General features: G+C 45.5%; 1 protein-coding gene and 1 long non-coding RNA gene across 6 annotated transcripts in view; one reads left to right on the top strand and one right to left on the bottom strand.

Moving 5' to 3' along the window:
* Nucleotides 1–18,115, bottom strand: part of LOC125694565 (inverted formin-2-like) — a 37,559-nt gene extending 19,444 nt beyond the window's left edge. For 4 of the 5 annotated variants that reach the window (XM_048948012.1, XM_048948013.1, XM_048948014.1 and 1 more), the window contains exons 1-4: nt 18,001–18,108; nt 2,646–3,054; nt 1,025–1,140; nt 400–559 (exon numbers count right to left, since the gene is read on the bottom strand). In XM_048948012.1, coding sequence (XP_048803969.1) covers nt 400–559; nt 1,025–1,140; nt 2,646–3,042 — 673 coding nt within the window. In that variant the 5' untranslated portion in view covers nt 3,043–3,054; nt 18,001–18,108. Of the gene's footprint in view, nt 1–399; nt 560–1,024; nt 1,141–2,645; nt 3,055–17,797; nt 17,908–18,000 lie in introns of all 5 variants that reach the window. The other variant, XM_048948015.1, reaches the window with a different exon arrangement.
* The window catches only part of LOC125694567 (uncharacterized), a 58,932-nt gene extending 33,718 nt beyond the window's left edge, over nt 1–25,214 (top strand). Inside the window, exon 3 of the long non-coding RNA XR_007377605.1 lies at nt 25,116–25,214. This is a non-coding gene — a long non-coding RNA (uncharacterized LOC125694567). The remainder of the gene's footprint in view (nt 1–25,115) is intronic.
* Nucleotides 25,215–26,519: the final 1,305 nt, after the last annotated feature.

The raw sequence follows: 26,519 nt of genomic DNA, 5'->3' as shown, positions 1-26,519 counted from the left end.
TCTCCACAGAAGGAAATGGAGCCTAGGCTCACCAGCACAGATGTGCACATTATATGAGGTGAATCCAAACTTCATCTCCTTTTATGATGAATTGTAATATAATGAAAAGTGCCCACAAAAGATGGCTGGTTATAAAAATGTGTTTGAGACTATCAGGGGGTGGTGGGATGATAGAAAGGATCAAAGGTATGGGAGAGCATCAAATACATCTGGCTAAAGAAATGTTGATGAAGAGAATAAAGAACACACAGACACACACAAAAGCAGGAATCCAGCTGTATTATTTGCAGTTTTCATCCCCAGCCCTCTTTAATTACCTTACAGGTACATCTGAAGATAAAGCCATAAAACTGCCCTGTACTTGGCCATGAGAAACTTAGGTCCCACAAATGTCCTTACCTATGAACTCATTTCGGATCTGTGTTCTTGTTCTTAGGTCTTCTTTCCCAAGTATGATGGCATTGATAGCGCTCAGCAGTGTCACCATGTATGGCACATTATCTGTGTTCGACAGCTCATTCATTATGACACTGAATCGATACTGCTGGTTCTTCACATTCTGTTAGTGACACAAGTGACATTTCTGTTTAGACAGTTCAGTAACAACTTCTTTAGTGCAGGCTCTCAACTAGGGTCACCATCTTAAAACCATTCTCAATTTATGCCTCGGAGCACAATACAGGAAGATAGAGGGAAAAGCAGCACTCTTATCATGGAACAATGTCTGGTCAGCAGGGGACATCTGTGAAACTCCTCCTGCTTTCTGCTAACTTACGTACCTGGTCTTGTAACCAGTGAAACCCATGGATGTGGCACCATCTACCTTCGTACTTTTCCTGACATAAAGAACATTCTTATTGTAGTCCTTTGCCCAGAGACAAATCACAGAGCAATGCCTCTGGGCTTCTGCTGACCAGGCCAAAATTCCTACAAATTCCTTTGTAAATCCCTGCCTCTCTTACCAAAATGATGCAAAGTGACCTTCTCTCCAAACCCTTTTCTCCTCCTGCAGCTCAAAACTTGCCTTGTAATGATCCAGGGCATCCAAAGCCAAACCATGGCCATCTGATGAGTAAATGCACAACGCAGCTAGGAGTTCAAATACTTGCTTTTTCACCATGACATTAGTTGTGTCAAGTGCTGGAGGAAAATGAAACAAAACAAAGTGAAAAAAAGATTTTTAAGATCACAAAGTTCTGAATCTCAGTGTCTTCTGCTGTAAGGCTTGTGGATAGTGGCAGAAGAAAACCTGAAAGACTGCAGCCAGTGGAGGACAGGAAGAAAAATATCCTTATTGATAGATGTCCCACTCCAATAGCAGTATGTGGTAGTAACTTCTAGTTAGTAACTAACTCATTACCCCACCACCTTTTTGGTGCTGCATATAGCTGTTCACCTCTTCCAAGTACCAGTGGAAATGCTGTAACAGCAGCCAAGATCTCAGCACTTGCAGTTACACATTTTATTTCCAATTTTCACATGCAAATGTTTTCTAGAACAGCAGATGAACCATTTTCCCCAATTAATGAATCTTATTTTTAGTGCAGAGTCACTCAACATGCATATCAAATAGGCCATTTGTTCTTTCCAGTCCTCATACATTTCCTTTTCTTTCATTATTCTCTCTCTGTGAGCCCTTGGAGGTGAGAGGGAATGGATTAGGTTATCTTATTTTTGTGTTCATTGGTGCACAAAGAAGCCAGACTGCTGAGAAGCCCAGGATATCCCATTGTCTTTCACAGTACAGTAATGCCAGTTCTGTATTTCACACTGGTTAAGAAAATACAGCGTGAAAGAAAAGAGGACTTGAAAACTATAGAGAGGAACAAGCCATCTTTCAGATTAGATGCATTTTAATGAGCTATTAGTAAGGATATCCAGGTACAGCTGTGATCTCAGCTCTGTGGAGCAACACAGAAGTTATCATCCCAGCCCCACTGCCAAGAAGTGCTATACAAGCAAACCCTAGGAGATGACCTGGAAGTTTCCTACCAAATGAAAGGCAGGAAATGTCAAATGATGTTATATCTCATTTCCTAGAAGGAAAAGACTGGGTAACATGGAAAATGGACTCTCTTAACATAGAATAGTTTGAGTTGGAACAGACCTTTGGAGGATATCTAGTCTAGCCTCCCTGCAATGAACAAAGACACTTACAGATCAGTCATGCTCAGAGCCCCATTCAGCCTGACCTTGAATGTCTGCAAGGATGGGACATCCACCACCTCTATGGGCATCCTTGACTCTAAAAAACCTCTTGAGTCTAAACAATTCCACTCTTCCTCCTCCTTAGAGGCTAGAGGTCTCCAAGCTCTTTCAACACCTCTCTTTCTGTTCTTGGGCCTCACAAAAACTGATAGCAAATATCTGCTGAGAAGCTGGGTACTGGATGTCGCATTACCATGTATGGCCAATGCAGTGCTTATACCCAGCTTCTCATGAACTACGAAGACATCTGTGCAAAAATGAGTCCATCTAAATGGTATTAAGTGGCAAAAGCAATGTCATTTTAGAACAGACTTATTTTTAAGAGAAATTAATTCAATTAATCAGTTGCAATCAACAAATTCCAAGAAGCCTGGTGCAGAGCAAGAGGATAAGCAACAGAAAAAGCCCAACTGTGTGGCAGGAAGATGTCTCCTCACCTTGGAAGAGTTTTCTGACGTAGCCTTCATTGCTCACAATGTATTCAATGCCTCTGTGGGAGTTCATGACTGCTCTCACACAGTTAATGCAAGTGAGCTGTAGCAAGGCATCGGAAATCCTGGCCACCCCTCTGCCAGACAGCCTGTCCAGAGCCTCCAGGAGGAGGTCCAATCCACACAGCTCCAAGAACTGGACCATCCAAGCATCATCACTGCTCTCCAGACGCTTCTTCAGCCCAGAGTAGTTCACCACTGATGGCATTTGCAGGAGGCGGATGCACAGCTCTGGCTCTGCATTTTCCAGGTTGGCCTCTGACTGGTCGGTATCCTGGGGCCCGAGTTTCTCCTTCAGGGCAGCCCATTTCTTGTGGGCACTTTCCTTTTTGATTGACATCATGAACTGCTTGTCCTGAAAGAAAAAGAAAAGACAACATGAGCAGTCCAGTTAGGCTGAGTACCAACCCCACATCAGCAATAGTTCTTCTCCTAGGGTCAGGACTTGAAGCACAACCGCAGAAGGTTCCTGCTCCTATACCAGCCTGCTGCACGCCTGGCACACACTGGAACCAGTCCTCTGTTGAAGAAACTAAATACATCCCCTCCTTACAACACACATTATATTCAGGCCCTGATAACCCTGCAAAGAGACTCTTAGCACCTCTAAGTCAGTAAATACAGCTTTAAAAGTAGTCAATTTCCACCAGTCAATAGCTACTACCTATTTTTGTGCAGTGAAAGGATAATGTTGGAAGCAGCATTATCTGCTCTGAACTCCTTATGCCCATTAAACCACTTTGAAATCTCACTGCAGTGGAAATGCTGTGCAATTTCTAAGTATTTGTAATGGGATGTAGAAGTCATTTGAGCATATCTTGTTCATATAAGCATCCAATTACCCTGTCATTTCTTTCTTGCTTTTGTTTCTTTTGAATGATGCCGAGGTTAATTTTATAACACTCACTTAATCTCTTCCCATCTGCTATAGCAGCAAATATGTTTGCTAAATGTGGTGCTTGTGTGTGCTAATGTGAGACCCCAACAAGTTGCAAGCAGAGGGACTGCAGGGAAAGGCTATTAAAACAGCAGTACAGCTTTTTGGAGATGAAGCACATCCTTTCAAGGTCCATCTCCTATGGTCTGTCTCAGCAGCAAGGAGAGCGAGGAGTTGATTCATGACAGAGAAGGATCGAAGCCAAGCCAAATTAACCCTTTATGCTACATTTTATGTTTGAACCAGGATGCTCATTTTTCAGATCCTCAACGATTTAGGTTAGTTATCCAATGCAAATATTTTTCAAAACTAAATGCAATAGTTTTAAAAATGAATTACTTTCCGAAGGGAGAGCTCTTCCACAGAAGGAGGACAAACCTGGGGCTGGCCTGTGTGCCTCAACGCCAGCCATTAATGCTTCCTCCTTCCCCGCTATGCCACCAGCAGCTTTGCTTCTCTGGGTTGGTGAGCCCACATCAAGACCAAAATAACCTAGGTGCTATTTATCCCCCAAACCCATCACCTGGTAGATTGAAGGATTCCAGGAGAATCTTGCCTTCATTACCAAATGCAGCACAAAGGCTTCTATCTCTGCAGCCAAAATGTTTGCTTATTCATCTGCAAGAGGCTCGAGAGCATGATGTTATGGACTTAAACATGGCTTTTGGATGGATGCAAAGTGTGGTGGGATGGGATATCTGAGATAGCTCAAACATTTCCCTCAGGGCAAAGTGTTGGGAAGCACTTCTTGGCAGGACACCTCAACACGCAGCTCACAGCATGAAAGACTGTGTAGAAGTAGGGTTGGAGGGTTTTAGAGTTGGCTGGATATGGCCACAGAAAATTGTAAAACATTTCTGGGGCTGTGGAGAAACATTTTTGCAGAAGGGAAAATTCTTGTCCAAGCACCCAGTTGGCAATGGCCACAACTGGAAAACGCAAATATACCATCTAAGAACATACTGTACAGCTAAAAAGTAATAAAAAGGACCACTAAAGGAAAAAAGAGAAGAAAAGAAAACAAAAAAATAACAAGTCTCCTGCCAGAGTATTGGCTTGAGTTTCTAAGATTTGTCATCAGTGTCTGCAGTCCAGAGCCTACTCACTCGTCATTCTTGGCAAAAGTCTCACTGGATTTAGTCAACTCCAGCTCCTTCTCTACTCCAGCTCAGGAATTTGGGCTAGGCACAATGCAAAGAAGAATAGAAATCCTCCCTGTCCAGAGGGAGGGAGACAAAGCCTCCTGCCCCCAGGGGTCCTCTTCCAGTTTCTGTTGGTCAAGACCAGATCCACAGCCCAAGGCTGCATCTGTATGAGGTACAGCACAGCCTATCCATTCCAGACCCTCCTTTGGTGGGCTCCCACAATTCAAGGTCCCTTGCCTTCCCTTTGATTCAGATAACTGGGACTCCTGGCATTTTGTTCCTGTAAAAGCAATCAGCATGTGCTGGCCCCATCACCATCCCAATGCCCTGGGTGATCTGTCTCTCTTCTTTGCTCAGCTGGAGCCCCAGCTCTTTGCTCTCCCCAGAGTGAAAGTGTGCACCAACACCAAGCAGAGAATCTGGTTGCACTGCTGCTGACCACAAGCTTCTTCTCTCTTTCAGTGACTTCTTTTTATACTCAATAAATTGCCTTTTCATTTGCATATGACTAAATCTTTTTTATCAAACCAGATAACAGGCTGTTTTTTTTTTTTTCTCCAGTTGGACAAATACATCTTTATATATAGTATCAGTTACAGGAAGTCAGAAAGATTGTAATAGGATCACTGACCTTAACCTTTGCTGATTTCTGAAAATTAAGCTAATCCAGTGCAACGGGAGACAGGAAATACCAACAGTGCATCCTGTTGGCCGGCAGAGTTGTCCTAAACCATCCTTTCCCCCCCAGCTGCTCCACACAGATGTGAAGAGATGAGAAGCAAACCCAGGCAGGTAAATCTCAGAGCAGTAAAGGCCTGAGCTGTTTTGCACTGAGCTGAACAAATTTAATTGATTAAATATTCTTTCCCACAGAGAGTGTATTCCCTTTTTCTGTGAGGAAGTCTAAAAAAAAAGGGACTGATAATGTATATAACTGTAAAAATGAAATTAATTAAGTAGGAGCTGTGCTATATAAATGGAAAGCACCATTCTGCAGATGGTGTGATAAATCTGTTTACAAACAAGGATATGAGTGATATATTATGAATGCAGCATGTTCCCCTGTTTTCCAAGCACAGTATTGTGAAGCTGCACAGCTCCATCCTCAGAGGGCTCCTGGCTTCACCTTCCATCTCCGACCACAGGAGCTTACCAGCAGGTAAATGATGGCTGTGTAGTGGAGACAGATACGAGATTAAAATGGATTGCAGTGCAGTGGTGGAAGTGATGTCCCCAAGTTCTGGCTGGCAGTGCCCCATCTGCACTCTCAGCACAGCATGGGTGCTGCTCCCTCAGACATGTCCTGGTGCCATCCCTGCTCCCTGCACTGGGACACCCACAGCTCACACTGGGATAAACGCAGCGCCCTGCTGATCTTGCTTCTCATCTTTGGAGCTGGGCTAGACCTGGTGGTGGGGAATGACATCTGCAGAAGTCTGAACGCAAAAGTACTCCTGAGCAGTCAAATTTGAGGAGAGTCATCATAAATGAAATGCTCATCCTCTTGCTCCTGGCAACAGAAGCATTGATTCATGATGCTAACTGCTTGGATCATTGGGTTTGCAAAGCCACATCCATTCAGCCTGGTCCTTTAAACTTTCTTCTTCCTTTCCTTCTGAATCAGATGCTTTTCTGCAGCACTGTGTGCCCCTCTTTCCTCCAAGTAAAAGCCAGCTCCTAGGGAGATGACATCTGTAGGGAATAAATCAGGGCATGTCAATACTTTCTTCACCCTGGGTTGCTGGAGAGAACAGAGTGCACAGCACAGATTTCAGTTGCGATTATTACATGCCTCCAGGATGCCATGGATCACAGCAAGGACCCGGGAGGACAAAAAAAGGATGATTTTTCAGGACAGCTTGATAGGACTGGGTAGGAAGGAAAGTGAGAAAAGTAACAGATTCAGAATCGCTCATTTTTTGGGAGCAGACCCAATGCCCATACTACTCGACAAAGAGATGCTATTGGGATGAAAATGCCCTTTCAGGAGGGCAGACTTCATGCACTGCCTTCATTAAATCACAGCTCTTTACTTCTCTCAGTGAGACCACTGCACATCCTTGGCCATAAGAAAAGCACTTTTGGGGCTGCTCAGGCCCTCCTTCCCTTCTGTGTCTGCTCCTGGTGCTGGAGAAGCTGCTGTGCTTGACTGCCTGCTAATGATAGGTTTTGCTTCTGGGTAGTTCCAGTTTTCACTCCACTGCTGGGAATATGCAGAGCCTTTGTATTTTGCAACATGTCAGTCTACTCAGTCAGTATAAAGAAACAACATCCCGGCTCTGCACTTTCCAAAAACCTGAAAGCCTGATGGGTTTGTTCTTCCTCCTGCTTTCATTTGCACTATTGTGTTTTCCTGTGCGGTGTCTGAGCTGCTCAGTGCACACCAACTAATGAAATCATCCTCCCACATGCTGAAAGAGGGGGGCAGCTCTATTTTAGGCACAGTTTGACCCCTAGAGAGGACCCGTTACTGACAGTAGGAATAAGGGGAGCTCGTGTTAAGAATCTGGTGGGAAAGTGAGTCATGCCAGCCAGAGGCAGGATCTGCACAACAGAGGTGGTGGATGCCCTGTCATTGGAGGCACTCTGGGTCAGGTTGGAGGGGGCTCTGAGCACCTGATGGAGCTGTAGATGTCCCTGTTGATTGCAGGGCAGTTGGACTAGATGACCTTTATGGGTTCCTTCCAACTCAAACAATTCTATGATTCTCTCTCCTGGCCAGATATAAGCTAACTATCATGTGATAGCTTGCAGAAACAAGTGGTTACTATGTCCACTCAGAATAGATTGGCAATGATGGGGTTAAGCCAGGATTAACTACACTAGTAAAAAATAATTACCTGTGCCTGCTTCCTCCCCAGCAAACAAACAAGTAAATAAATCATTAGTCTTCTGCAGGAACCATGCATAAATCACACTGGAGTGAGATGCTCAAGGATGTTTGTGATAGTATCTTCAGAGACATTGAAAGTCTTATTTAAAGCTTGCTCTAGCTTAGATTTAAATGGGCTTAGAAAGAGTTACAGCAGTAATGCAGTCTGAAGATGCCCAGTAACCTATATCCTTTATCCTGGCAAGCCAGGTTTAAAAGAAATCAGTGCAACAGTCAGAAATGGCTGCTGCTACTGAGGAAACACAGCCAGAGTCAACACCTGATCCTTCCCTGTCAGCCAAACCAATTTAAAAAGCTTTCCCTGGCAGATGAGAGCGCTGCAGCATCCTCACCTGCTACCACAGGTTTTGGGTCAGTGATGCCACATGGCAGCCAGCACCCATTCCATGCACACAGGGGATGCACTCCCACCTGTGCTGAACACAACCCACAGCATGATGCTGTATCCCATCACCAGGGCTTCCTCATGGCATCCCAAATCTTTTCCAGGTCCCAAGGAAACCCTGCTGGGCTCTATGGCACGTCTGGAGCCATCACAGCTCCTGTCCCAGCCGTGCCAGCGCCATTTGGCATTTTAGGATGCAGTGTATGAGGATGATTTGGTGGCCACATGAGAGGCAGAAACTGTTACCCAGCAACATGCAAAGCGCAGTCATAACTTTCTAAGATTCTCACGGTTTGCTCACAGTGGGAAGCTGTCAACCAAACAGATACTACAAGAGCCAAAAACCTTCTGCAATTGCTTTTTCTTTTTTTTCTCTCCTTTTAAACACCTCCACAGGAAGCCAAAAGGACAGAAAAATGAATTCCTACCTTGGAGTTCAAGCCAAATTATTCTCCAGTCTCTCTCACCTAAAAGGATCCTCTCCAAACAGCCCCGTGAGCCTGCACTTCCCAATCCAGCTCGTATTCTCCTCTGCCAAGCAGCCCTCAGTCATTAAGGTCTAAATCCCCAAACTATCGACTGTCTGCAAATCACACACTGCAAAAAAGTTCAACAGGATGTTGGCGTTTAATAATATGTAAATATCAGTCTGCCAAATGGTGCAAGCAAATAATTTTCCTGTAGCCTTCAGGAAAGGCATTTGCATGTCGTTTGTCACCCCCTTCATTCACTCTGTGCTGGAGAAGGGGATCTGTGCACAGTCCCTGGGCTCTAAACAAAAGACATGTGGTGACTCAGAGCAGGAAAATGATCTGGCAAAGGGTGAAAAAAAAGAGAATATATATATATATATATATATATATATATATATATGTATGTATGTATATATATGTATGTATGTATATAAACCAGAAAAGAAGAAAGTTGGCCAGGGTGGGATGGACGGAGAGCCATCCTTCTCTCCACCCTTGTTGGCTGCAAGGCTTTGTAGCATTGGGTCCTATAGCACTGCAAAGTTAGCAAGGTGTTGGAGCTGCATAACTCAGGGGTGATGTCTCCTCTGGGGCTGCCCACCCAGCAGACATCATTCCATGTCAGGGTTGTGGCTTTAGGAATGCTGCTTGTTCTGAGCTCTCCTACATCTTTGTGCCTCAGCTTGGCCAGAGCTCAAAAGACTCTGAGAATTTTAATAACTCATTTTAATGGAAAACCTTTTCTGTTGTGCTTCTGGTTGGGTTTTCACAGAGCTGTAAAATGGCTGCTGCACTCACTCTCTTGGGAGGTGCTCGCTGTGAGCTGGCTGTTATTGAGTTGTGAATATTTCAGCATGGCCTGTGTAGGCAGCGGCCTGCTGCCTGGCTCGTGGCAGCCATTACACTTCAAATGCTGTTTTTTCTCCCTCGACGGGGCCTCCAACCAGAATAAATCACCCACAGGATGAAGTTCTCTGCTCTAATGAAGAAACTCAGTGCTTGTGTCCAGGAGCACCGCTGCACCAGTTCTGGCTGCATCAGAAATGAATCTCAGAGTGGTTTGGGTTGGAAGGGACCTCAAAGACCACTAGTTCCAACCCCTTGCCATAGGCAGGTTGCCATCCACTAAGTCAGGCACCAGATCAGGCTGCCCAGGGCCCCATCCAACCTATCCCTGGAATACACCGATCCGCCTGTCCCCAGGCTCACATCCTTGCTTTAAGGGAAGCCTTTGCCCTAACTAAGGCAATTTTGCTGTAACAATCCAATGCTGAGGAAATGACTTAGCATAGTTCTCTGTCCTGCTGTAGGAAGCATTACAGTCCAAGATAAACATTCTTCCGTGATGGGTTTTACATCAGCACATGCGTTTCACTTTACTGTGCACTCCTGAGGTGCAGCTCCCAGCCCTTCGATCAGTCACTGCCCCGGTTACTGGGAGGAGATGGATGCACAGCAGGGCTGCAGAGAAGAATCAAAGGCAAAAATCCTGCAGGAAAGGCTCGCTGGTGTTACAAAATCCTGTTCTGGCAGCCAAGGGAAGGAATTTAAAGGGTTATCAGCTGCCATCAGGTTTCATCTGAACTCTGGACCTACAAGATATGCCAGAAATGTTTGTTCTCTGAAAGTCTGCACTCACTCCTATGTAAAAAAAAAAAAAAAAAGAAAAAAGAACAATAATAATAACAAGGAGCAGAAGCAGTGAAATCAGGCTACAAAAGCAGCCCCAGAATTGCAGGCCTTCTGCAAGCCTCCAGCACTGATCCCCAGATCTGGCAATGGGGAGCACCTCTCTGCGACCACTTGTTGGGTGCCACAACAAAGGCAGGTGAATGGGCATGTGCTTGTGGGGTCTCTGGGGGAAAACGAAGGTGCCAGTAAGAAATGCAGATAATTTGATATCAGCACCTGTCCAGGTGATCCACTGCCACAGGGCAGGCAGAGGTCCAGAGGAGCTGTGGGGGCAGATGTTGGGGAGGACCTCTCAGCACTCTCACAGGGAGCTGCTCTCTCTTCTGCTGGCTGAATTCTCTCCTCAGAGACTGAACAGATTTTACCTTCAGCCCTCCAGACACCAACCTCTGGCTGCCTTTCTGTGAAATACGTTTGCTGAAGTTGATGATAAAGAGGAAAAAAAAAAAAAAAGGCCTTTTGAAGTAAGTATCTATCTGATGGATACTTCAGATAATGAAAATAAAGGACTATTTTACTGCCAGCACGTGCATATTTCCTGGAACATAGTATCTAATAGGGTAGATCTATTTTAAATGTCAAAACCATTCAGTCCACAGTTCTTCTAGGAAGTTCTTATAACAACACACATCCTGTTTTTTGGGGATGGTGCTTTCAGCTGGGGAAGCACCATGAACTCCACACTTCACTGAGCAGGAGATGACCACATTTTCTGCAAATAAATAAATAAATAAATAAATAAATAGAAATGAACCCTGCATCAGCAGTTTTACACAGAGCAAATGGCACAGATCTGTGCGTGGATCTTTGAAGAATACATGCGCTCACACTGGCTACATCTTCTGCTACTTTATCTTGCATACATGCATTGCAGTGCATGAGAAGGAAGGCAAGAGCTCTGCAGGAGGTTGCATGCACTTCTGAACCAAAGAGCTGCTCGGATCCATGTCAAGGTCTGAGGATATCCACTAAAAAAAGCTACGGGGACACCAGAAGGGTCCTTAAGGAGGCTGCATTTTTCCAGCTGTTCCCCAAACAGATTGCAAATGTGACTCCTTCCTATGGAGACTGGCTTTTCCATTTGATCATGATGCGTGTGGCTGGCATTGCAGTGAGCCATCAGCCCAAGAGCAAACATCCTGAGCGCTTTTGTTTCGATAAGGCTGATTGCAGCCAGGATTCCTTGCAGCACAGTGAGGCATACACCACATACATTAAGGAGGTTGGCCCCAGGTACCTGCCTGGGAGCCATATGGCTGTGGATGTTACTAGGAGCAACCAGAAAACATGCCCTGGTGCTAATTCCAAAACTTAAGCATTTGAAACAAAATTGTGAATAGAGCAGAAGACTGGCTTAGCATTATTTCAAAGCTAATCACTCCAAACATCCCTTCAGACTATTTTCTCCACTGCTAGGTGAAAAAGTTTGACGTCTCTTTTATAAGCAATAATCCCAGTGTACTGAGTGGCTTAACCCCTTTTTGCACTGTTCTAAGAGGAACTAAAGCTACCTCTCCTAAAAGCTCTTATGCCAGTTCTATGCCACATTCCTGTAATTAACGTGAAGGGATTTTAACATGCTCCATCCACCTGGAGGTTTATGGTGAGATATTCTCATGTTGGGGATATTTTAACATAATAACATAACCAGGTGTAACATAAATGTAGGGTATCTTACATTAACACTTTCATCAATGATCCTTATGGGTCCCTTCCAAGTTGGGATATTCTATGATCTCTTTCAGTGTTTCTTTGAAATTATTTAAAACACTTTAGCAACAAGGTGTTGATACTGTTGTTTTTCTTTGAAAAGAAATTACAGAATCATCATAGTTGTAAAACATCAATAAGATCACCCAGTCCAACCCCAACTCTTCCTCACCCTGCCCACTGACCACATCCCTCAGTGCCACATCTCCACAGTTCTTCAACACTTCCTTGGAGAGTGACCCCCCCACCTCCTGGGCAGCTGTGCCACTGCATTACCACTCCTTCTGATAGATAAATACACAACAAATGTTAGGATATCATTTTATCAGCAATTAATCTCTACAAGGCTTGCTTTCACATTTGCTTACAGGTGTTACCAGAATGGAAATTTGGGAATTGCAGGCTTGTAAATCAATTCAGTGCTGTCACAGTCTTTTGCCCTACCTTGCTCCCAGCTAAACAGAGGCCATGTTTAGGACTTGGGAATAGGCTGTGTGAGTTCAGTGCACTCCAAGTAGTGGAAATAACAAAACCCAGAATTTATCCCCAGGCTTCTAAAAGAAACCTCAGGAACTGGAAAAACACAAAATAACTCATGAATATTGGACAGCTTGTTCTGAAATTTGGAGCTACAGTGTATCAGTGCATAAACAGCACATGGAGCCAAGCAGGCTGGGGAGCAGCCATCTGAGGAAGCGGCAATACAGCTCAACCAGTGCCACATCACTGTGATGTAAAGCAGAAGGGAAACAAGTCATTAACGTCCATCAGCGAATAAAAACATTTGCTCCCAGGCTCACCTTCCTGGCAGGCTCAAGTTTGTGCTGTTTGTCATGTAAGACAGGAGCAAGACATGCTCATGGGCACTTCACAAATTACAGAGCCCACTGCTGGTAAATACTGCAACCCTCACTCACTTATTCCACGCAGACCTTTTTACTTGGGCTAGGAATGCTTTTCTTTACAACACTCTGCACGTGGTGTTAAGCTGACTACTCTAAAGAATTTCTTTTCTTTTAAATAACAGAAACAATCTGCTTCAGAAATATAATCAACTCTTCCTGAGCTAGAGGCACACGAAGGAGACTGGCACCCTGAGGTACATTAAATAGAGCATAGCCAACAGGGTGAGGGAGATTCTCCTGACCCTTTGCTCTGGTTGGGACACATTTGGAGTACTGTTGCAATTCTGGGCTCCCCAGTTCAAGAAAGACAGGGAACTGCTGAAGAGAGTCCAGCAGAAGGTTACTAAAATTACTGGGACCTGGAACCTCTCCTGCACAAGTAAAAGCTAGGAGCCCTGGGGCTGTTCAGCCTGGAGAAGAGAGGATGGAGAGAGGATCTTGTAAATGCTTATAAATCTCTAAAAGACAAAGACTTGTGTTACTATCTGGGGCTTCCATCAGGACCTCACACCAATGCTTCACTCACTGCTGCAATGGCTGAGTGCAGAAACAGGACGATGAGAAGCAGATAGATTCCAGATAGAAGAAACCAGCACAACAGAAGCAGTGCGGAGATAGCTGCCTTATTGAAAATAATGTGATTTACTGCCAGAGCAGAGGGTAACAAAGTTATTCCTTAGCTGCATCAACAGAAACAAGGCCAAACTGAAAACAAATAGGTAAACAGAATTGATGCCATCCTCTTCCGTTGCCTCAAGTGGGGAGAATGGGGCTGATGGGGCTGATGCTGCATCCATGCACATGTGCCCACTGCTCCCAGGGCTGGACAGGAGCAGACCCCATGGCTCCTGCTTTGCTTGATCCACGCCAGGGTAAAATCATAAACATTTTCCACTTAAACGAGAACTAAATTTAGGCTTTTATAGTGTCATGGTACCTCCTTTCCCACACTTTCCTGGAGCTATCCCAGTACAGCTCAAGTTCCCCAGCTCTCCTCTCTCATTAAAACGTGACTCAGCTCTCCCAGCTGGAAGCACAGAGACCCACGCAGTCCCATTCTGGCCATCAGCAGCGTCCTGTCTTCACTTCTGCATTCACCATTAGGCTGAAGGCAACAGAAGGCTTTGGATGGGGAGAAATGAGTGTCACTGAAGCTGTGTGTGCTCTAAGCAGCTACACAACCTGTCAGATGGAGTTTCTCTTGCATCCCTTTTGGGAAAGTCCTCCTAACATACAGGACTGACCAAGGGCACCTGTACAACAGACAACTACTACAATGGAGCAGCACTGCAAAGAGCAAGTGGTTTCTTTGCCTTTAAACATTTTCCCAAATTAATACCACATAACACTCAGATGAGTCAAAATAATGGTCGTGGTAAGAAGAATAAACGGGAAGTCAATGCTAAATAGCACCACCTGGTGACACCCACTAAACCCATACCAAGTTGGTTGTCTCACCCTGCTGAGATCTGGCAGCTCTTCATTTGCCTTTATTTTTTTATTGGACACAGTGCTGGCACAAGGACCCCTCGGAAGTGAGCTGCTACTTTCTGGGTGCTTAAAACACCCTGGAGTCCATTGAGTGCCTCAATCCTGGAGCCCAAGTGTCACCCACTGAGTCCCAGTCCTGCTGGCTTTGCCCACGGCCCTTTATCAGCTCAGCAGGTTTCCCAGAGCAATACACCACAAAATGCTACACAGCTTTCTGCAAACACATTGCTTGCTTAAGATTCTCATCGATTTGTAGCTTCAGTTTTTCCAGCACTGTGAAATGTCAGCGCAGGTATCAAACTATCAGAAATAGCTGAACACCATTGGTTACATCAAATAGAAAAATCACTAAACTGTTAAACACAGACCCTCTCTCAAAGCTCTCTGCAGATCAGAAGGGATACGTTGACAAAACAGCAGCAAACCTGCCACACTGTACAATCCCTTCTAACTGCAGCCACTCCTGCACGCTACAGGCGATGACTCAGTAGCTCATGAATTCCACACACCCTATTTGTTTCTACATTCAGTTCCACAAAATCGGCTCCTTGTCTACCGCCAATGACATCTGGTAGCAATGACAAGGCTTTTCTGTTTTTCAGTGGTTATTTTTTTCCTAGGAACAGAGAAGCCAGGCGATACGCAGCCTTCCTCACACAAATGCAGTGACCCCTTTTTGCAAAGTGTTCTCATGCTGCTTTTTGTTCCCCTCCTTCCATTGCTCTTCCACAGCTGGAATGTGAATGCTGTGACAAGACCCACACCTAAGCTCACAACAGCCCTACCAGCAAGGTGCCACCTGCTGGAAGAAGGATAAAGCCAAGGCTCACAACCTAACCTCATTTTCTTCCTTCTCCCAGTTTGGTCTTAGCAACTTGGTTGCCAGCCTGGGACCCAAGAGCTCTCAGTGCAATGAAATAGGGAACTGCCCGCTTGCTTTGTAATGCTGAGAAACACTGCAATGATCTTGAGTTTGGCAGATAATACAGAAGGATAGAATGGATTAGGTTAGAAGCACCTAGTCACACTCATCCTGAGGCACTGAGCATTTTGAGGAGCCTCCCTCCTGCACAAAGGGCATCAGGCTGCAAGGCTGCACCGAGCTACTGCACAACATTTAGCCCATTTTCACCTAGTTAAATAAAACAGTGCACACAATGTTACAGTGTTAGCAAATGGAATGCAGATATCTCTTTATGATGGACTTGTTTGCATCTGCCCACTGTGGCATTTTGCACTGCGTGGAGCTGGATTTGCTCGGCGCCGCTGGGCGATCCTATGAGTTAACTGTGTTGATTCAGCGGGTGCTGCTTCCACTGAATCATTATTGATAGATCTTACTGCAAATAGTAAAGGCAAAGATTTAACTGGGAGCTCAATCTGAGCTCAGATACAAGCCCTGAGACTGTCTGAAGTTGCATGACTTGCTCCAGCTCTATGAGACAGGTTAGTGGGCATGGTGGTGATGGGTTGGCAGTTGGACTAGATGATTCTAGAGGCCTTTTCCAACCTTAGTGACTCTATGTTTGCTGCCTAACCTATTGCACTGCATTGCTATCCACTGCCCAGCTACTTCCATCTCATGGCTGGTTACAGTGCAGTGATGGATTAAAAATCCCTCATCAGCAGAATAATTGTTGCAGAGAAAGTATGTAATTGGAGATATGGAAGTAAATGGTGGGGAAAGAGGGTCAATATGCAAATGAGTTTGCTCTGATAAGAAAAATTTTCTACACGGTCACTCTGAGAAATCTATCATGTGTAGCTGGCACACAAGGAAGGGGTAGGGTTCAGTTTCCAACATCTCTGAAGCATAGCCACCTGCTGCACAGCTTGCAGCAAAGCTGGGAGCCAAGCCACGGAAGGTGAACAATTGCACTGAGTACATATCTACAGGGAACAGACAGCCACTCATGTGAAAGGAAGCAGTGGTGGGGTCAGCACTGAAAGTGGGGTGGATCCTGTCCTACCTTCCTTTACAGCACCATCATGGGAAGAAGCAGGAAAGCAGGAAAGAGCTGGAGGAGAGTGCAGCAGTGCAGAGCATGGGGATATGCTATAGAAGTTGGATTGATAGGAGGGCTGGACTAAAAGATCTGCGTGCAGAACACACAGGTCAGGGGGACACCTGGGGATGGCAATGTCAGCTTCCCATTGCCATTACAGGATTGAAAGAGCCCGAGGAGGAGGTTTATTGCAACGCCTACTGGAGAGGGATCTATCTCCAGATTAGGAGTCATGGCACGAGTGGTACCCAACTCACCCTGCAGCTCACTCACATCCCTTCAGAAGCCAAACATACAGCGTGGGGCTGCTGGGGACCTGCAGCAACTGAAGCCTGCTTTATGGGAGCAGACAGCAAGTCCCAGCTTATCTACCACCGTACAGTGCAAAGCAAGCAACAATTTCTATACTGATAAGAGAGGAAAAGAGCACAAATAAGGAGAACTAAATAATCACAGTGCCAATATAAAGCGAGACAAAGAAACATATTGGAAGAAATGTTATATTATCTGTTCAGCAAAGTTCTGAAAGATACCCTTCCCAGGAGAGCAGGGAGAAACAAATCACAGCGGTGTGCAATAAGGCATAATATCATTCGGTGCTCAATCTGCTGACCTGCCAGGTCCCTTCCTGTCCCACATTCAGACGATCTGTTACACAATGGCTCTTGTACAGTGCTCACATTTTTTGAAGCAAAATTCTTGGACAGCAGCCTGGAGGGGGATTATTCACTTACAACAGCACCAAAAGGCATTACCCAGGCTCCCAGCTGCCTGCAGCTCCAACGCCACCTCAACTTTGGCAGCTACGTGGTGGAAAACCAAACTGATGTGGATGGAAGAGAAAATGAGATTAGCAACCAAGGAGCTTAGGCTGTGCTCCGTGGGATGGCTGTGACCTTACTGCAACTCGGCTGACTCCAACTTTTCTTTATAACCTACTTCAGTTAGAAGTTCCCCCACAGACAGCCGGGGGAGTAGCACAGCCTGCAATGTATGCTCAAAGCAATTCTCAGCCCCAGCAGGCTGATGCACAGCTCGCATCACCGTGGGCACAATTTTGGGGTACTTCTCGCAAATCAGAGTACCCCAGCACGCCTCCTCCGCCCCCAGCCTCCGGAATTTAGTTCCCAGTGCTGATGTCGCAAGAAAGCACTTCATCAGCGGAGAGCTGTTGAGCAAAAGGGAAGACGTGGAACGAGGGAAGTATGTAGAGCCGGGCAGCACTTGGGAAACCTTGCCCAAAATCCGAAGAATGCTTCAAAATAAAAGCCGAAACCCGGGGCAGAGAGCGGCTATCCGCAGCCCGAGCGGACCTCATCTCACACCTGCTGCAATCTGGACCAACCCCCCGCAGCATTGCGACCGGCCCGTGCCGCCACCTCCCCGCTCCATCACGGCGGTACATGGAAAGGGGCACCCGCACCCCGCGCCGCGTCCCATCCCCGCGCAGAGCCATCGCACCTGCAGCTCCGCAGCGGCTGAGCGATGCCTCCGACTGGGCGCGGAGGTGTTTCCCCCCACACCGCCTTGCTCGCAGCCTGTCTGGCTCTGGGAGAGGACTCCCGACCGGGCTGCGACACACGGAGAGGAATTTCAGCTCAACTTCTCTCACTGGCTCCCACCGAGCATCCCCCCGCCCCCTCCCCCGGTCCCGATGCCCTTACCGCAGCGGTCTCCTGCGGACGGGGGGCGGCGGTCTCGCAGCCTGCAGCGGACAGCCAACCTCCGCCAGAACACCAACCCGCCGGGCTCTGCCCATCCGCCCGCCGCGGCGGCCGCGCCCGGTTTAGAGGCGGGGCGGAGGCGGTGCGACGAGGGAGGGTCCGGCTCCGGTCCTGGTGGGGAAGTTTGTGGAGGCTGAGGCGCTCCATCCTGGCGTTGCTCACGGCTAGGACCTCGGGCAGCGAGCGTGCGTGCCAGTATGTGCTGCTGGGCTGCTTTCTTGCTACGGTTGTAGGAGGAGTAGAGGGATGGCTTTGCTTTGAGAATCATGGAATTATAGAATGATTTGGGTTGGAAGGAGCCTTAAAGCACACCCAGCCCCAACCCCCTTCCATGGACTGTTTGCCCCCACCAGCTCAGACTGCCCAGGGCCTCATCCAGCCTGACTTTGGGTGTCTCCAGGGATTGGGGCAACCTGTCTCACCACCTTTACTGTAAAAAACTTTTTCCCTATATTCAGTCTAAATCTCTGTCTTTAAGTTAGAAACCGTTCCCCCTTGTTCCATCTCAACAGATCCTGCTGAAGAGTCTGTTGTCTTCTTTCTTACAGCCCCCTTCAGATACTGAAATGCTGCTCTCAGGTCTTCCTGGAGCCCTCTTTTCTTCTGGGGCAGGAGGAGGGCGCTCCCTCAGCCCTTACAAAGTGCCTCAGCTCTACAGATGAGCAGTGTAATGCTGGAGCTAAGTCTACATGTTATCAGCCAAGTAGGGAGAGTTTGGTGACAAAGATCCTTTCTCTTTGTGGGTCAGGATGCTGCCTCCCATATTGTCTCTGTGCTGGTTTGAGGCAGCCATGCAGTGGTGGCTTTGCCATCCGGACAGAAATCTAGCAGGAAAAATCATGGATGTGAAGAGAGGGAGAGCTGACATGAAAATCCTGATCGGTGTGTGCTGCAGAGAGCTGCTGCAAGCTGGTGAGTGCCAAGCCTCAGACTGCTGAGTGCAATTACGGGAGGCTGGAGGATAGTTACAGGGGAAGAACACAGTGATGAGCGCCTCAGAGTCTTCAGATTGGAAAATGACACCAAAGATTTTACTCTTTGCTCATAAATGCTGCTTTGTTTCTAGCGAGAGAGGAGAGAAATGGGGGAAGGCTGCATCTATTGAGGATGGCAGTTAGCACGCACAGCTCATCAGTTATTCTACTTAAAAGAAATGTTTCCAACCAGTATCTTATGTGATACTCAGACAAGCACATAATTTGTTTTACAAATCCGCACTGCAGAAAAAATGGATGTGTCCCCTGGAATCTTTCTCTGAGGATTTATCCTGATTTTAAAAGAGCTGTTTTTTGTTTAGAAAATACTGATCATCTTTTGCTGCTTCTGTTGTCTTTGCTTTAGCCAACATCTCTCTTCTGTATGTTTTTGTTACTTTGGTGTGTGAAGAAAAATAGGGACCACAGATCTTTCATAGGTGAGCCCACTTTTCTTCTGCTCTGCCTTTTTCCTCCTGGGGCTGCCCTGGCACACAGCTGGGGTTGGCTGCATGGGGGACAGGCAGGATGCCTTGCTCACATCATGGTGGGTCTTTCTTCTCCTTTTGCCTCTTGCATGAGACCCTTTTGGGTATTTTCAGTATCAGGTTGGAGGCTGGTCTCCTACCCAGTATCTGCATGTGCTGAGCAGTGGATCATTTACTCTATTGGCTGTGTCCTTACAGCCATGGGGCAACAAGGAAGCTTCAGTGCTGTGTGTAGGAAACTATCTCTTCATGGCCATATACCCAGGGTAGATAAAAGACGACAAGACAGTTTGTTTTCTGTCATAGAATTGTAGAATCATTTGAGTTGGAAGGGACCCGTAAAGCTCATCTAGTCCAACTCCCCTGCAGTGAACAAGAACACCTACAGCTCCATCAGGTGCTCAAAGCCCTGTCCAGCCTGACCTTGTTTGTCTTCAGGGATGGGACAGGGATGGGACATCCTCATCTAGACATGAAATGGACGGTGATCACAACCCTAGAATTTGCTTGTGGAAGATAAGTGATAACCACTGTGCAGGAGTGAAGAGCAAAGACAAGGCAAGGAGATAAAATAGTACTCTGTAGAAAAGCTCCTTATTTCCACCAACATGACCGCAGCAGATATGAGCACGGGGGCGAACAGTGAGCACAAAAATGCTCCTTTGTGGGGATAAAGCCACATTGTGCATGTGTGTCCAGGGCTGGGTGCAGGCGTGATGTGGCTGAGGGGATGCAGGCACTGTGGATCTCAATGTGTTTTGCACCTTGAAATCTCATATCCTCAAAAAGCAGCCTGACCTTGGGCTCTTCAACCGCTGCCTAGAGGGGGTATGAGCAACAAAGGTGCTTCACGTGTCTGTATTGGCATTTCCATTTAGCCCTATCACTCCAACTCTGTCCTAAACATGTGAAGTCCACCATGTGCACCGTCTCCCTTTGGTTACATCAAAACTGCTGTGACTGTGAGCTGCTTTTTCTGTTCTAATCCACTACCAACCATTTTTTCTCCTTCCGCTCAGGTCAAAAATTGATGGCACGTACCTGGTCTTGGTGGGGGGTGGCCTATGCTCCCATCCCCATGGTAGAGCTGCCCCTTGTTGCTCATTGCCACATCAAAAAAGGTTGAAAGGGTTAAGAGAAACATGACTGCAGCAGGACTGAGCTCTTAAAAAGTAAATAATTCAGGGGAGTAAACTACTGCCCAATACTGATTGGCCTTCTCTTCTCTGTGTTTGCACTATCTACATCAAAATTTGGATCTTTTTTTTTCCAGTGAGCTGTTGCTTCCTGCTGTTCTGGGACCCACATCAAATTCCTTATGTTTTACTTATGGTTATGCCCCATCCCCAGGAGTGCAGAAACATTTAGAGCTCCTGACATGTAGACATGGCTGCAGAAGAGCTCAGGAATGCCTGTGATAAGTGAATGTTTCTGCAGACATTCTTCTTTGTGGCAATTAGCTGGATTTAAATAGAGATCTGCTGTGCTGAGAACGTCATCACTGCACAGCTGCAGGAATTGTCGTCCCAAGGTCTCATGATGAGAGCTGTTTTTGTGTTTGTCCCTGCTTGGATTAAAGCAGAACTTGTTTCCAGCAGTGGTCGAGGTTAAGAGTACGTTACTGCACAGAGGGTGTTGGGATCTTTTTGTCTCTCCACTCCATCCATTTGCAATGGTTACAGCCAAGGTCAGGACACAGAAGAGAAGTGCTTTCTGGTTTTAAGTTGCAAAGTGTTGAATTTTCCTGACAGAGGGGCCATGGGAGGGTTTGGAGCCTTGAAGATGAAGACATTATCTGTAATATCAAATACACGATAATCTCTGTTTTCGTGTTCCCTGAGCCACAGGAGATTAAGGAAGAACACTGGGGAGCAATCTAGTGTTTGTAAGTCAATAATGGTGCATATAAACACAAGGATTTAGGCAGACATTTTCAGATGCTGTAATGGGAGGCAGATAAAAAAACGAACACTTATGAAGGCTGGAAACACAGAATGGTTGATATGATTGTGTAATTTAGATAAAGACTTGCTGATGTCGTATTATATAACGTAGCTAAGCACAGTCAATTTTTCTAAGGTGTTTTCAGTCAGTGCCTGATATTTTGTTCTGTTAGACACGATGCTTGGAGAACGAGAGCCCTTTGTTCCATAAGGGCTCATCTGCTCCCATTGCCTCATCTCCACTTTATAGCATTTCTTTCTCTATAAGCCATCTTGTTTATTTCCACAGCAACAATGATTGCATCTCGAATGTGGTAATAGAGAGGCTAAAAGCTTCCAGAACACAAGTCCACTGCACTTAACAAGATGATTAAAGCCTCCTGATTCCCACATAATACACATGATCTTAACCTAGTGCATTGTATAGGACTAATGGACATGTTTCCTGTGCAGTGGGACTTTATAGTGCCATGGTCCTGGCACTGATGCATTCAGCCACACCAGTCTTCTCAAAATGTGGACCAACAGGTCATGATGGGTTGATGGTTGGACAAGATGATTTCAATGGTCTTTCCAGCCTTAGTGATTCTGTGATCATTTTGTACTGATTCAGTGCTCTGGCTGCCCTATAAATCTGTCTTACTCTGAGTGCCTGATACTCGTCCAAGTACAACAAAGCCACTCATTCTGCCACTTGCTTTGAGTAAGGGGACTGGTTACAAACCCAGGAGAGGACATTTAGAGATGGTCTATACACCTATTTTATCCACTGGTGAGATATTTTTCACCAAACTATGGGTGCAGGTGTTGTGAGCTCCCTATCCCTAACTCATAGGCTGGTTGCATTAAGATTCATCAGCCTGGAAATGTTTCCAGCTCTGGAAGGAGAGCCTTCAGCTTATATCTCCAGCTCTCTGGAGTGCAGGTCCCCACTGCTAATAACTCTGCTAGGAGCATCCTTTGTAATGCTGTGGGTAGTTCTCAGTAATTCTCAGAATGGTCACTGTAAAGTGAAGTTGATGCAGAGAATGGGAATGACAGTGGTGGTTTGCAGTGTGAGATTAAGAGAGCTTGGCTGATGGAGTGTAACAAAATGAAGGTTTAGAGGGGATGTGATCATCTAAAAGCATTTCAGGAAAGGTGTCTGTGCCATGCAGGAACAAAATCCTCCCAGCTCCCAAAGCTTGTGAACTGTGCTGGCACAAGAACAAATGGGTGTTAATGAGGAACGAACACATTTACTCTGGAGATAGGAAGAGGTTCTTTAGTAGTCAAAGAAAAGTGATATTTCTGTCAGGAGATGAAAGGAAAAAAATCCTAGGTTAAGTTAAAAGGAAGCTTCATTGCTGTGTGAAAAGCAATTGATGAGGGGTTTGCTTGCAATAGCAGAAGCGAATTTCATCAACCACTCATGGCTTTGTCCCGTATTATCCTTTCCTTTTACTCACAGATCCCTTTGTAACCTGAAGAAATGAAGAAAGTCTGTGATACACATTTTTGCCCTCCCACTTTGGGTGGTGACCAAGGAGAACTACTCATGTAGATTGATCCAAAAGTAATGCCTTCTATTTATTTCCATGGGAACTACAACAGCTACAAAGAATGCAATAACATCATTTGATAGAGAAAATTCTCAGCTAAAAAAAAATATATATATAAAAAAATCACTGGTTTTCAACATAATCACCACCATTAGCTATGCATTTTCACAAGTGATGACTATAAAAATCTGCACCAGCGGAGGTGACCCTCTGTTTCACAGCTGCTATGACAGTGTCATAGCTGGAATACACCACTTGAGGTGTGGCCTCAGCAATGCCAAGCGCAGAGGGATGATCACCTCCCTTGTCCTGCTGACCGCACTATGTCTGATACAAGCCAGGGTGCCACTGACCTTCTTGGCCACCTGAGCACACTGCTGGCTCATGTTTAGCCAGATGTTGACCCCCAGATCCTTTTCCTCCATATAGCTTGCTAGAAACTCTTCCCCAACTCTGTAGCAATGCATGGGGTTGTTATGACCAAAGCGCAGGAGCTGGCATTTGGTATCGTTGAAGCTCATACAATTGGCTTTATCTCATTGATCCAGCCTGTCCTGATTCCTTTGTAGGGCCTTCCTACCTTCAGGCAAATTGACACTTCCTCCCAGCTTAATGTCATCTGCAAACTTACTGAGGATGAGCTCAGTGCCCTCATCCAGGTCATCAATAAAGATATTGCAGAGGACAGGCCCCAGTACCAACCCCTGGGGAACACCACTTGTGATTAGTAACCAGCTGGATTTAATTCCATTCACCAATATCCTCTGGGCCAGGCCTTCCAGCCAGTCTTTTACCCAGCTAAGAGTGTACCCATTCAAGCCATGGGCTGCCAGCTTCTCCAGGAGAACGCTATGGAAGACAAAATAAAAAGCTTTACTAAGTGCAGGCTTGTAAACATTTAGATTCCTCTGGTGGTTGTGAACCTGATCCATACTTACAGTAGGAGCAACACTGCTCCTCCAGTCCCCACCTTCCACGCCATCTACTTGAGGGCTGTGTGAAGAGCAGTTGCCAGTTGAAGACTAAGGCAAAATAGTTGTTGAGTTCCTCATTTTTCTCCTTGTCCATTGTTACCAGTCTGCCTTTATTGCTCATTAGGAGAGGTACACCTTGGGCTTTCCTTTTCTGGTTGATGTACCTGTACCTTGGTCACCCCCACTATGTTTCCCTCCTTGTTTCTCAGTATGTATATGAATAGTGTACTTCATACACATTGAGACAAAAGGTGAAGGTATGTGGGCTCTGCAGCCTTGATTGTCTCTTGTAATGGAAATTCCATCAGTCTTTGGAAGACCAATACACAGCCATATGAAGAAAAAGCAACTATCTTAAAGTGTGTGTTGCAGGCACTAATCATTGCCAAATTGCTACATTAATGCTATGGATTTGGACTCTTTGCCCTCCTCAAAATACTGGAGGTGTAGGTGTAGCAAAAGTAGTTTCATGTTTCTGGAAAAAGATTTTTGGAAATAGCTGGTACCTACAAATTTCTGGGTGTTCTGGCTGGATCCAGTACAGCGTAATGCAATTATTTACTGTCTTTTCCAATAAAAGAATTAAAATCCTCAGAGAAAACTAGTAGAAGTTTGAGACAGGAGTTGTTAGCAGGAGATGATTCTTCCATAAAATGAGATTAAGTTGTAAAACGTCCTTGCTGCAGGATGTTGTGGATGTTAAAAATCACTGAAGACCAATTCATGGAATAAAATAAGGCTGAGGGCTATTAAGTCACTACCAGTGGATCTGGAAGTCTCTAAGATGCAAAATGCTGCAGGCAAGGGAGGTATTTGGGTGTGTTTCACTATACGCTGTACTAAGACAGGACTAGCAAGTGTGCGGCATCTGGTTTGGCCACTTAAGAGACTAAATGTGGGGCTAGTTGGATGGAGACTTTGGTGAATCCTGGTACATCCACTCTTATGCCTCTGAGCTTTCTTCCCATCTGCTCCTTGAGCTGCAGGTAGCCCCCCACCATCTGCACACCCCATTTCACTATTTATTTTTTTATATGATGTTTCAATAGGCCATCTTACTTCCCTCCTTCCCCCCCCCCAGAAAGCCTTTGTTCTGATTTTGAGTGAAGAAGGGTATTTGTTTGTTTGTTTTCAGAGTCACTTAGGTGCTAAGATGGTGGAGACAGTTATCCCAGGTGGAGGAAGAATGGAAGTACCATGACAGGAGAAGGAAGCCTGCCATCACTATTTTCACCATCCTATCTTGCTCAGAAGCAGCATGGTAAGTATCAACATGGCACTGAATTTCATGCTCAGTTTTAATAAATAAAATCTGTGTTCTAAGTGAAGGCACACAGACAGAATGCCTTTGTGAGGAGGAGACTTAAGCCCAGTGTGTGTTTTTGGGAGAAATGCAGAATTCATTTTGGGCAGGGAAACTGACACAAACAGCAGGCCATTTTTCTTTACAAAGGCTCTCTTTCAAAGTTGGTGCATGCAGCAGAATGAAAGCTGACTCCATAATCTGTACTGAACAATAGCTTGGAATATTTGTTAATTTGGCTATTGTACATGCATACATCATGCTTGGGTGTAAATAAAATGGGTCGTAGTTGGATCCAGTGTGAGGATGTAACCAGTCTGTTACCATTCTGACAGCAAGGAAATGTTTATTTTGAGTCCCTCTTCCCCTGGCCAAACTAATGTCTACTCTGAGGGAGCAGGATTTCTATTTCAAGTTCATCAACAAAGAAATGAAAGATTTTGCCATCACTGTAGAGGAAAACTCTGTATTGGCTCCAAACTTGTCTTTCTAGTCCCTGTAACTTCTCCTTAGGACCTTTTCTTGACTGAATTCCTGTTCTCCTTATAGCCAACAACAAGTAGCCAAAGAAGAACTTGGTCTTTATAGGTCACTTGAACTCCATGTTACAGTAAATGTATAAACTCTTACACTTCTGTTTCTTGTGCAGAAGGGGGACGATACAGCTTCCCAAGCCCACCCTTAGATGCCTGAGTTGTTCCAACAGTAGATCAGCACCTGCTTAATCACTTATGGCAGTGGTTGCCTGCAGATTCGTTTGTGATAAGTTGTCCACAAAGCTTTGTGGGGATGTAACATATTTGCTCAGTTCATTTTGTGATTTATGCCCATAATGCCAAGAATATTTAGGTTGCTGTACTGGAAGCACAGAAAATTGCTGGCGTAAGGCACAGTGTGTTTGCAATGTAAGCATCTGAGATTTTGTTCAGATAATTGAATGTAACTGAGAAGGAAGCAATCCAAATTAGACTCTTTCAAAATCAGAAGTTGTTTTAATGTCTGAAATCTTTTTTCCTTGGATGTTCTGATCACATTCAGCCCACTGATTATCATTAGGCAAGGGTTTTCAGTGGCAGTTGTCAGAGCTTGGCATGAATGACTTGCCTCCTATGTACATCACAAGGCATAACCACACGTAAACATTCTCTAACAACTTGAGAATTTTGTTATGTTTGGGCCAAGAACACAGAGATCTGTTCCAGCAGGAGAGTGGTGGCATATATGACTCAGTATATT

Source organism: Lagopus muta, chromosome 6, assembly GCF_023343835.1.
Source record: "Lagopus muta isolate bLagMut1 chromosome 6, bLagMut1 primary, whole genome shotgun sequence".
Lineage (NCBI taxonomy): Eukaryota > Metazoa > Chordata > Aves > Galliformes > Phasianidae > Lagopus > Lagopus muta.
The sequence above is the reverse complement of the archived record's forward strand: the minus strand, read 5'-3'. Positions and strand labels throughout refer to the sequence as shown.